The following is a 12,759-nucleotide window of genomic DNA, read 5'->3' as shown; positions in this document are numbered from 1 at the left end:
CTGGAAACAGTCTATACCTTTACACTGAATGAAGATACAGGCTCATGTTTAGCAGTCTGGTTGGTTATGTAATTTTTCCAAGTATTCATCATGACACCATATTCATACAGTGTTACATAAAACTATGAGTAGATCTATTCAAACTGATTTTCATTTTGATAGACCCTACTTGTATGTAATCCAACACTGAATTTGAATATAATAATTTCCTACTATAAGAATAGGAAAAAATAGAGTGAGTGAATTGTGGTTCTTTTAAGATCCTACTGCTATGTATCTGGACTAATATTTTATTAGTTTTCCTTAGGAAAAAAAACATAGAGAAAACAGTGTTTTTCTCATAGATTGCTTAGATGAAAAGACACACACTACTTAATTTTTCTTTGTAATATGAAAGTGAATTTTACAATGCAAAATGTATGGAAGACTAGCTGTCCCCTTAAGGAAATGGGGCACCATTATGTGTTTGAAAAACATTCTTGACCATTGGAAGTTTGATGGTCCATCCTGAAGAGACTAACAGAATGAGCACTATTTCCTCTCACCTCTGCAGTTTGACTTGGATTCTATCTGGACCTTCATCTTTGGCGTCCCTGCTTCCAGCGGCACTGTCGTCTCCTCCATCCACAATGTGTGCACTGAAGCTGCGTTTCTGCTGTTGGGAATGCTACGCAGCATGCTGAACTCAGTAAGTTCACGGAGACCCAGCCCCTGCCCACACTTCTCTCTCTGCCTCTGATAGCATTTCAGGGACCCTCTGGAAATGTCACTGTTTAGCGCATGGTCTCTGAAACCTAATGTGAGAGTAAAGGAATAGAAGCGTTGACTGATTTTCACTGATGTTAGTATATTTTACACTCTATACACGTATGCAGTACATACATACTAGAGTTTACTTCACTATAGCATGTTATTTGAACTTAAAAAAAAAAATATATATATATATATATATATATATATATATATATGAGTCAGGCGGTAGTGCAGCGGGTCAAGCGCAGGTGGCACAAAGAGCGAAGCCAGTGTAAGGAGCCCGGTTTGAGCCCCTGGCTCCCCACCTGCAGGGGAGTTACTTCACAAGCAGTAAAGTAGGTCTACAGGTGTCTATCTTTCTCTTCTCCTTTCTGTCTTCCCTCCTCTCTCCATTTCTCTCTGTCCTATCCAGTGACGACATCAATAATAACTACAACAATAGAAAACAACAAGGGCAACAAAAGAAAAAAAATATATGATGAGAACCAGACCCCACTGTTCCAGCATTTGTGGTGGTAGGGATTGAACCTCGGGCCTGAGACCTGTGTTACCACTCAGCCACCTCCAGTCTTGGATGATTTTTAGGATTTTTAAAAATATTTATTTATTCCCTTTTGTTGCCCTTATTGTTTTACTGTTGTAGTTATTATGGTTGTTGTTGTTGTTGGATAGGACAGAGAAATGGAGAGAGGAGGGGAAGACAGGGGGAGAAAAAGATAGGCACCTGCAGACCTGCTTCACCACTTGTGAAGCAACTCCCCTGCAGGTGGGGAGCTGGGGGCTAGAACTGGGATCCTTACGAGGACTTTTTTTTTAATGAGAAGAGGAGATGACTCACTCAATAGAGCACGTATTGGTTCATGTGGGGGTACCTGCTCAGGTAAGGTTCATGAGTGGTAGAGCAGCGGTATAGTGTCTCTCCTCTTGTCTATGTCTCTGACACTCTATCTCTAGGTGGAAAAGAAAGAGTCTACAGGGAACAGTGCAGTCATGTAATCAGAGAGCTCTAGCAATAACCCTGATGGGGGAGACAGACAGATGGACTCCAAGACCAGAGTACTATGTCAGCTTACCCAATGCTGCAGATGAACCGAGTCCCCGCACTTGCAAATCCTGTCCCCTACCATCTGATACACATCTCTAGACTATTCAAATTCTTAAAATCACATTCATTAAAAATGTTATCAGTACATATTTCCTCCGTATTTGCTTTCAGGATTTCTGTAATGTTTCTGATTTCAGTATGAGGAATTCAAAGTAAATGATAAGGTATATATTCCTATTTTACAGAAATAGTGTGAATAATACTCAATTGTTTTTTTTGGGGTTTTTTTTTTTTTTTGTATGATTTAGGATCACATTTTTTAAAAAGATGATTATTATAAGAGAGAAGGGACCAGGGCACTGCTCAGCTTTGCTATAAGTGGTGCTGGGAATCAAACTGGTAGCCTCTGAGATCTCAGACATACAAATTTGTGCTCTAACAAGAGGAGCTAGCTCCCTCCTCCCACAATGTGTATGGGGAGTTATTAACTAGACTGAGGATTAGAAGTACTTGAAAGCATTTAATTTTAGTCAAGAAAACTATCCTTATGCTATCTAAGCAAAACCATTACATTGGATGTGTTAATTTAGAAGGCTTTGGAATTTATATTTTGATTGCTAGTCAAAACAAATATTAAGACCTACATTAAAAAGTCACTCTCAGAAATATCAAAAGATAAGAATTACTCCCAAGGGGCCAGCCAGTAGAGCAGCAGGTTAAGCAAATATGGTGCAAAGTGCATGGACAGGCTGAGGGTTTCCGGTTCGAGCCTCCAGCTCCCCACTTGCAGGGTGGTTGCTTTACAGGTAGTGAAGCTGGTCAGGAGGTGTCTATCTTTCTCTCACCCTGTCACTCTGTCTTCCCCTCCTCTCTTGATTTCTCTCTGTCGTATACAATAACAACAAGAATGATGGGCAACAGAAAAAGGGGAAAAGTTGCCTCCAGGAGCAGTGGATTCATAGTGCAGGCACTGAGCCCCAGCAGTAACCTTGGAGGAAAAAAAAGAAAAAAAAAATACTCCCAAATATTCTTTTTGTTGTTGTTACTGTTTGATCATCTTATAGTTGTTACATTGTTCTCAAGGAAAAGTGCTCTTCTATGTGTCTCCCTCTACTGTCAGTCTTCTCTTGAGGGACTGGCTGTAACCTGGGGGTTCGCCTGACTCAGGGAAGCATTTCACTTAGCAGATAATTTATTCTAAAAAGATGCTTAGGATAAGATGCTAAATGTCCACGCTTCCCCATCCAGCCATCTCCGTGCACCTCTGCTGGACCCTGTGCTTTGGGGCAGTGAGGTTGTGGGGGGGCATCATGGGAGGGAGAGCTATAGAGATTTCATCACATAGCTATGGTTGGTTCAATCATTGGCCATTGGCAGTAAAATTCAATCTCTGGCCTTCAACATTCTTGAACACTAGGTTGCGTTCCGGCTCTAGAGTGACTTGCTTGGCTCCCCTAGCAGGCCTTCCTTCATCGTTAGAGACTGCCCACAAACAACCTCAGTAGCACATGTGTTGGACTGGCGGGAAAGCTCACCTGGATATGTCACACGCACAACCCAGGTTCGAGACTGATCCCCACCACTCTGAAGAAATCTTTGGTGCTATGTCCTTCTTTCTGTCTTTCTATCTGGAAAAACGTTGTGCTAAAGCAGCCGAGCCCCAATTATGATAAAATAAGCAAATAATCGTTAAAAATTGACAAAGAAAATAAGCTATCTTTATGCCTATTAGAGCCCAGGAAATTCCAAGGGTTTTTGTAGCTCTGTGCCAGGAATGATGTGTGTGTGTGTGTGTGTGTGTGTCCATAGTATCAGTTACATAATGCTGAAAAGCATTATTCTCGTAGTATTACGTGTGACACTGTGAGATGCAGGAAGAAGTGGTGACTTCCTCCTTTTATGTGAACTCCTCACTGTGGTGTGATAGAGGCTGGAGAACTTTCATGAGAAGAGACCTGGAGTTGATGTCAATGAATAATCAAAGCCTTTGATTGATTCCAGTCATTGTAATGTAAGTCCTATGGGTGAACAAACCTCTTCTCAGTTGCTAAGATACCAGATCTGCTAGATTGCGGCATGTGCATATGTGTGCGCGTGCAGGCTTATGTGGTAACAGAGTTCAGGACCATCAGTGCCTGTAGCATAAGCAACAGACTGAGTGCTTTGTAATGTTCAGCATGCCAGGGTCTCTCACAAGTCATTTGTTGTCCCCGCAACAGCCATGGCAATCAGAGGAGGAGGGATCTTGGCTCCGAGAGTACCCTGTGACCCTGATGCAGTTCTTCAGATACCTGTACCACAACGTGCCAGACCTGGCCTCCATGTGGATGAGTCCTGACTTCCTGTGCGCGCTGGCAGCCACGGTCTTCCCCTTCAACATCCGTCCTTACTCAGAGATGGTAGGAAAGGGGGAGATGTCAGAACTACAGTATTCTTCTCCAGTTAGAGAACACACAGATTCCCCCTCCCTCCCCTATCTTTTAAGCTTCTGACCAAATGAGTTCTCTACCTTATTGCCTGCAACATCATTTTGTATTGTCTAAGTTCCCTATCTTCTCGCTCCTCCTTCCCCTCAAAATAATAGTGGTTCTGCTTCCTTTTTGTTTGTCATGTGCCTTGCTAGCAATTTCCCTCTCCAAGGAGTATTTGATACACTTCTGTTTTGTGTAATGATAGCTGTGGAGTTGTGTGCAGTGCTCTTACCAGAACTATAATCAGACTAAGTTGATTTTTATTTCCTCACCCAGGAATTAGACACTTTCCTATCTAGTCATTACAACGCAGTTATGTTTATCAAATATGAAATATGCATTTGTCTTTTTTTGTTGTTTGTTTACTTTCTTATAGTTTACCTTCTGTCTTTTCCAATTTTCTGAAGATTGATTTTATAGAAATTTATCATACTACTGATTTTATAGAAAATTATCATACTACCACCATACGTGATACAGATTATTCTGCTGATCTTTTAAACAAGACCAAAAGACAAGTTAGTGCTGGAATTCTTTAGTACCTAAGAATGTCCATCCCTTACTGTGGGACTCAACTGCTTTCTTCATACTTTATTTATTTATTTATTTTTTGAGAAAGACAAAATGCATGACTGTAACACCCTGACTTGTTTTTATAATCTTAAAAAAAAAAAACATTTTTGGTAACAGTAGACTGTTAGTAATAACTCAGTATCTTTTTCTCATCAGCACCTTATGTCTCCTCTTTTTTTTTTTTTTTGCTGGTTTAAAATTGGCACTACTTTTGTTCGATTTATTGTGGGGTTTTTTTTTTAATGTATAAAAATGGACCAATCTCTATCTGTAATTCTATGGCATCTTAGCAAATGTATTTCAGATATGCAGGTATGCATTCTCAATTTATTCATGATTTTACTGCAGCTATCCACAATAACTATGTGTTGATAAAATCCAACAAATAGTGTTGTATTTTCATATCATAAAGCTACATGTAATTCTGACATATGCTGCCCAATTCCTACCTTGAACAAAGAATCAAATAAAGTGAAATAATTCACCGATTAGTTTAATTGGAGGTAAATGTTGATGAAAAATGCCATCACTGCTCCTTTTTGGGTTTGAGCGAACATGAAAATGAGAAACAACAGATGAAATCTAACAGAAGTAGTTATCATCCCCCTGATTCTCCTAGGTGACTGATCTTGATGATGAAGTTGGGTCTCCAGCAGAAGAATTTAAAGCCTTTGCAGCAGACACAGGGATGAACAGAAGCCAATCAGAGTACTGCAATGTGGGCACCAAGACATACCTGACCAATCACCCAGCTAAAAAGTTTGTTTTTGACTTCATGCGGGTCTTAATAATAGACAACCTCTGTCTCACTCCTGCCAGCAAACAGACACCACTGATAGACCTTTTGCTAGAGGTAAATAAAAAGAATTACCTTTGCATGCCTTCTCATTTTTATAGTCACAAAATTACTAACTAGGGAGTCGGGCGGTAGCACAGCGGGTTAAGCGCACGTGGCGCAAAGCACAAGGACTGGCCTGGCCTAAGGATCCCGGTTCGAGCCCCCGGCTCCCCACCTGCAGGGGAGTCGCTTCACAGGCGGTGAAGCAGGTCTGCAGGTGTCTTATCTTTCTCTCCCCCTCTGTCTTCCCCTCCTCTCTCCATTTCTCTCTGTCCTATCCAACAATGACATCAATAATGACTACAACAATAAAACAACAAGGACAACAAAAGGGAATAAGTAAATAAATATTAAAAAAATTTAAAAAAATTACTAACTAGGCAAATCTAATGCCAGATTCATTGCTGGTTTCTAATTCTTCAATGTTGCATAAGCAGAATATACAGGAATATATAAATATATGTATTCCTTGGTAGTGGTAGATCTGGTAGAGCTCACGTTGCCATGTGTAAGGGCACAGGTTTAAACCCCCAACTCCCACCTGCAGGGTGGAGGTTTCACAAGCAATGATACAGGTGTCTCTCTTTCTCTTAATCTCCCCCTCTCCTCTCAGTTTCTCTGTCTCTATCCAAAATCAACTTAAAAAGAAACACCAGACATGCTATTGAATGCCAGTGAGTGACTCTTCTTTCCAGTCCTGCTAGCCTCTCCCTAATTCAGTCGTCCATCAATCCTCTCTAGACCAGGGTTTCATAAAATTTTTCTCCAAAAAGTTAAGTAGTAGAAATTGCAAGTGTTTTGGGACATTCACTCTCTGACATCAGTCTGCTCAACTATGCCATGGTAGCTAGACCATAGCCAGAGAGATTTAAATGAGTGTACAGGGCTCAAGAAAAGTTTACCTACAGACAAGTGTGGACTAGGTTTGACCAGTGGGGCTTCAGATGCCAGCCAGCTCCTTCCTGAGATGCTATACAGTGACGTGGTCTCCACAGTCTATCTCTCCCTACTTTCGTCTCTCTTTTGTGTCATTGCCAAATACTATTATTGTTACTGTCCTGAGGTGTATTAGGCAAAGTAGTGGTGCATTTGCTCTCATTGAATTTACCCCAGACAGCACAAGTCTGGGCTGCCAGCTGTCTTGTTTGGGTCAGGGTGGCACCACAAAATGATGACGTTATGAAGCAGGTAGCTTAAACAACAGACACTGATTTCTCACAGTCCTGGTGGCTGAAAAGTCTGACACTCGGGTGCCAGCTTGGTCAGGGCCCCCTGAGGTCCCTGCCTCTTCCTGGCTTGCTGAATGTTACCATGACCTCAGGTCTCTTCCTCTTTTTGTGAGGTGCTGGCTGTTCCTATCTTGGGGGTCCACTCCACATGAACTCATTTAAATAACCTGACTCCTAGAGAGTCCACCTCTTAATACCATCACATTGAGGTTTAGGTCTTTTGCATATATATTGGGGGGGGGGAATGTGAAGACTAGAACCCTTAGTCCTTTGTTCTTGTTCCTTCTTCGATAAGCAGTAAGAATCAGCTGGTACAACAGAAAATAAGTCTTTATTTAAAAAAATATTGGTAGGACTCTTTTCCGCATAACTTTTTTATTTTTATATTTATTTATTTCCTTTTTGTTGCCCTGTTTTTATTGTTGTTGTAGTTATTATTATTGTTGATGTCGTCGTTGTTGGATTGGACAGAGAGAAATAGAGGAGGGGAAGATAGAGAGGGGGAGAGAAAGATAGACACCTGCAGACCTACTTCACCGCCTGTGAAGTGACTCCCCTGCAGGTGGGGAGCTGGGGAGCTCGAACCGGGATCCTTATGCCAGTCCTTGCGCTTTGTGCCATGTGCACTTAACCCACTGAACTACCGCCTGACTCCCCCAGAAAATAAGTCTTAAGCAGTAATACTTTTGGCTCTAGAAACTGATGATTTTGGTACCAAATATTCACCTAAAAGAGATTCAGGAGGAAGTCAGGCAGTAGCACACCAGGTGGAGCATACATGTTACCATGTTCAGGAATCCAGATTCAAGCTCCTAGTCCCCAACTACAGTGGAGAAGCTTCAAGATTGGTAAAGCAGAGCTGCAGGTGTTTCTGTCTCCCCTCTCAAGTTCTGTGTCTCTAGCCAATAAAAATAAAAAACTGTTAAGAGTTTCCGGAGATTATAGAAAAGTTACTTGGAATATGATTTGTTGCCTTGTATTCATATTCTTCTAAACAATTCATATGAATTATGAATAGAGTTTGTGTACAAACTCTTCTTATAAAGTGTCCGACTATGCAGGAGACTTGGTGTTTTTCTGAGGAACTTCCTACATCCTCTCAGCAGTGTGACAACTGCATTTTCTCTGCCCCCTCTAGTGGTGAACATGGGGAACTTTTTATTTGAAATCTTAAAATCACACAGATACTCATGAAAGCATGTATGTTTCATCAAAAAAAAAAAAAGGACTCATATAATTTAGGGGACAGTTATGCTAAGCAATTTAATTAAAATTACAGTGCCTTTTATTTGAAGAAAAACAATTGGCTTTATCAGTAATAAATACAGTAGCATTTCAAAGAACCATGTGCTCTTGGCAGCCTCTTTTTAAAGAGGAAAGATTGGTGTGAAGTAAAACAACATGAACAATTCTGTGCAAAGTGAAATGGCAGTGAGAAAGTAACAAGTTCAGGTGTGAGGAAGAAAGTAGAGATGAGCCAAAAAAAAAACTAAACACAGCCATGGGAGACTGACTTGGAGTCAGTACATATGCCCCACAGTAGAATCTTCAGCCTTGCAGAACCCTAATAACAGATAAGTTAGCCAAGCACACGTAATATTTTCTTGGTTTTCTGTATTTGTTGACAGGGAAGGTTTGATATATAATATGTGCTTAAGTTAACTTCCGTGCCATCCTGGGCACTAAGTGACTCTCCTATAATTGTTTCTGAAGAGCACACTAAGCTGTTGGACTAATTGGATTCTGTTTTCAGCGAGAAGCAGGGAGTGTCAGGCTGGGGACCTACTGCCACGTGTTCTTTCACTTCTCACATAATTAGTCCAGTGTCTTGCTGTGGCCTTTAGGGGTATTTGAGTCATTTCACTGTACTTATATCCCTGATAATTCCCAAATTAGATACTGCCTAGTGAGAGATACAAATTTAGTCTTAAAAATTAGCTTAATTTTTTAAGGCAGGGAGAGCTTCAAAAATAGACCTACACATAGCATTACACATACATGGAATATTTACTAGTGAGCATGTAATCCTTGTCTTCCTATGGTATAAGAAACCATTTCTTCCTTTTCTCTTGAAAAGTATCAGTGCCTGGGCCTTTGTGTAAAAGATGTATATTTCTTTTTTAAGGAACAACTTTTTGAAAAAAAAAAAATTTGGGGGGGGGGGTTGCTCAATTTCCAACAGCCTGCAAAACCTACAGGAGTGTGGGAAGGTTGATTAAAGGATCTTTCACATGCTTTCTCCCTGTGTCTCTGTTGCTTTGCCACTGATAAGGTTTGATACTTGAATGTTAAATACTGGGATTATAACACTGGGACAGTACCAAGAGAAATACCATTTGAGGTCTGTAGTTTGACTTTATGCCCTATGGTTTTATTTAAGGTAATTTTAAATACCTTTGTGATGTTTAAAGCCATTGTTACATATACTAGGATATGGGTTGATTATTATCTCTTTATTAAAATACAAAAGAATATTCAGAACAATTTTAGGATAACATCCTTGCTGATAATCAAGTGTTTTTCCTTGCATAGGAACATTGGGGGTTTTGTTTGTTTTTGTTTCTAAAGAGAGAAATACTTTACCTTCAGCTAGTTATTTTTTTAATTGTCTTTATTTATTTATTGGAAAGAGATAGCCAGAACTCGAGACGGAAGGGGGAGATAGCGAAGGAGAGATACACCTGTAACACTGTTTCACCACTAGCAAAGCTTTCCCCTTGCAGATAATGACTGGGGACTCGAACCCGGGTCCTTGTGCATTATAACATGTGCACTCACCCAGGTGTGCCACCACCCAGCCCCTTGTATAGGAACTTTGTAAAACTGTCTTTCCCTCTTTCCTTCTTAGCATCTGAGAAGCTCACACCTAAAAGATGCACTTAGTTTGATAATGAAAATGTTCTCTTCCTCATGAGTTACCCTTTTCATTACTAGATCCCTGAGCTTTTGTGTTTGAGTCTCAGCTCTGTAATGTATCTCTACCTCTAACCTACTGCAAGATTTCTTTTGGAAGTGACTGTAGACTATTTGTAAATAATATCATATTCACGGGAGTCAGGCAGTAGCACAGCGGGTTAAGCGCACGTGGCACAAAGTACAAGGACCGGTGTAAGGATCCCGGTTCAAACCCCCGGCTCCCCACCTGCAGGGGAGTCGCTTCACAGGTGGTGAAGCAAATCTGCAGGTTTCTGTCTTTCTCTCCCCCTCTCTGTCTTCTCCATCTCTCTCCATTTCTTTCTGTCCTATCCAACAAGGACGACATCAATCACAGCTACAATAAAACAAGGGTAACAAAAGGGAATAAATAATAAATAAATATTTTTTTAAAAAATATTCACATATTGTTTTTGGAAAATCCATTAGTTTGAGGATGATGTTGCATCTTCAATGATTTCCAATTCTTTTGTCAGAAATAATAATGAGAATACCTATAAGCATGTACCATCTATCATGTCAGTGGTAATATTGACTGGTAAGTTATGGAGTAAATGTGGTTCAGCCTTGCCTTGCCTTGGTTGAGCTGATTTACATTTCACTTCTACATTTCTGTTAATTAGGCTTCCCCGGAAAGATCTACAAGAACTCAACAGAAAGAATTTCAGACTTACATTTTGGACAGTGTAATGGACCACTTGCTTGCAGCTGACGTTCTATTGGGTAATCCTATACTTTATTTTCACGTTGTTTTTTGTTTCTCTTTAAGCTGTTAATGCTTTCATTCTCTTTCTAAGCCGTAAGTATGTCTCTTTTTTTAACTCTGATCTCATTTTGTGTGTATGTGTATGAGTGCACGCACGCTTACTTTTCCTTCTTTTTGGTGTTTTCATATAAGAATTCCACTAGAGGGGTATAGCTCAGTGGTAGAGCATTTGACTGCAGATCAAGAAATAATTTCATCTCTTTCTTTGAATTCTATATGAAGAATCAACCCTGATGTTTGATTTGCTTGTACATATCTGTACACACAGGTGTACAGAAAGAGAATGCAGAAAGAGAAAAAGGTTTTAAAGCCATATCATGCAAGCAGTTTGTATTTTTATGAATATTTAGCGTAGCTCCACATTAAAGTCATTGTAATTAATAAACTTAAAAATGAACAAACTAGGGAGTTGGGCGGTAGCACAGCCTAAGGATCTGGGTTCGAGCCCCCGGCTCCCCGCCTGCCGGAGAGTTGCTTCACAGGTGATGAAGCAGGTATGCAGGTGTCTATTTTTCTCTCCCCCTCTCCGTCTTCCCCTCCTCTCTTTACTTCTCTCTGTCCTATCTAACAGCGATGATGACATCAGTCACAACAACAATAATAACTACAACAACAGAAAAAACAACAGTAAGGACAACAAAAGTAGGGGTGAACAAACTTGTAGGGTTGTCAAAATAACTGCTTTTGCTGTGGGTATGTGAACCAGGTTCAAGCCATTACCTAGTTAGTGTGGTTTAATAAAAGTCAGAGAGAGCACATAGTTGGCACCTTTAGAAATCTTACTTCTGCCTTGAAGAAGGCACTTGACACTCCTAATATCTGATTTTCCTGCTTTTAAGTTTGATATAAATGGGAACATACAGTATGCGCTATTGTACTACTTTTTTTTTTTTTTAACTTTATTTGCTAGACCAGAAGGAAACTGAGAGGGAGGAGAAATAGAAAGGCACAGAGAAACAGATACCTGCAGCCCTGCTCTACCACTCATGAAACTTCCCCCCTCCCCTGCAGGTGGGGAGTGGGGCTTAAACCTTGGTCTTATGCATGGTAATTCATGTATTTAAATAGATATGCCTCCAACCAGCCCCTATTTTACTACTTTTTATAGTCAGTGACCTATTTTTAAAAGTTGAGTCATATTGCAGGCAGGTAGCTATTTAATCTTATTGCTACATAATATTGCAGGATATGAATACATTTATTTACTCCTTTCATTGTTGATGGCATTTGTTATTTTGAAACAAACATATAAAGTTGCTATAAACATGTTTACCCTGTACAAAATTTATGCATGTATGTTTCTTCTTTCTTTCTTTTTCTTTTTAGATAGAGAGAAATTGAAAGGGAAGGGGGGATATAGAGAGGGGGAGAGACATAGTGGCCAGGTGGTAGTGCACCAGGTTAAGTGCACTAGGACCCTTGTGCAAGGCTCCCCAACTCTGGGGGTGGGGGGTAGGGGGACTGCTCCATAAGTGGTGAAGCAGGTCTTCAGGTGTCTATCTTTCCTTCCTCTTTCAATTTCTCTCTGTTGTGTCCTGTTTAAAAAAAAAAAAAAAAGGCCTCCTGGAGCAGTAGATTCATAATGTCAGCACCAAACTGTAGCAGTAACCCTAGATTCAAAAACGAGAGACACCTGCAGCTCTGACTCACTGTTAATAAATCTATACTCCTGCAGATGGGAGCTGGGGCCTTGAACTCAGGTCTTTGCACATGATGATGTGTGTGGACTCAGCTAGATCCACCACCACATGGCCCCTTACATATCTTTTCCTTTATGTGTGATTATTGGGCCATCAGTAAATACATGTTATTGTTTAAAATGTCATTCTAGATACAATAAAATGTAAAACTTGATTCATTTACAATATTAAATAGCACTTAATTGTACAGCAATGGAAGCTGTTAGAGAAGGGAAAATAGTATTTAGTACATCTGCTACTGAGTTCCTGGTAATAGAACTAATCACAGATAATCCGTACTATCAAAAAGGTATTTTCTTTTTTCTTTCCTTTTTTTTAAAATTTTTTTATTTATAAAAAGGAAACATTGACAAAACCATAGGATAAGAGGGGTACAACTTTGCATAATTCCCACCACCAGAACTCTGTATCCCCCTTTTTTTTTGCCTCCAGGGTTATTGCTGGGGCTCA

The 12,759-nt window shown here is 40.1% G+C and overlaps 1 protein-coding gene across 4 annotated transcripts in view; it reads left to right on the top strand.

The window, feature by feature from the left end:
- Positions 1 to 12,759, top strand: part of WDFY3 (WD repeat and FYVE domain containing 3) — a 291,982-nt gene that overhangs the window by 210,166 nt on the left and 69,057 nt on the right. For all 4 annotated transcript variants that reach the window (XM_060187747.1, XM_060187746.1, XM_016189049.2 and 1 more), the window contains 4 exons: positions 554 to 688; positions 4,018 to 4,197; positions 5,462 to 5,695; positions 10,467 to 10,566. In XM_060187747.1, the coding sequence (XP_060043730.1) occupies positions 554 to 688; positions 4,018 to 4,197; positions 5,462 to 5,695; positions 10,467 to 10,566 (649 nt within the window). The remainder of the gene's footprint in view (positions 1 to 553; positions 689 to 4,017; positions 4,198 to 5,461; positions 5,696 to 10,466; positions 10,567 to 12,759) is intronic.

The sequence above is a fragment of the Erinaceus europaeus genome, chromosome 3 (genome assembly GCF_950295315.1).
Source record: "Erinaceus europaeus chromosome 3, mEriEur2.1, whole genome shotgun sequence".
Taxonomy (NCBI): domain Eukaryota; kingdom Metazoa; phylum Chordata; class Mammalia; order Eulipotyphla; family Erinaceidae; genus Erinaceus; species Erinaceus europaeus.
Note: the sequence above shows the minus strand (reverse complement) of the source record. Positions and strands in the feature narration are given on the sequence as shown.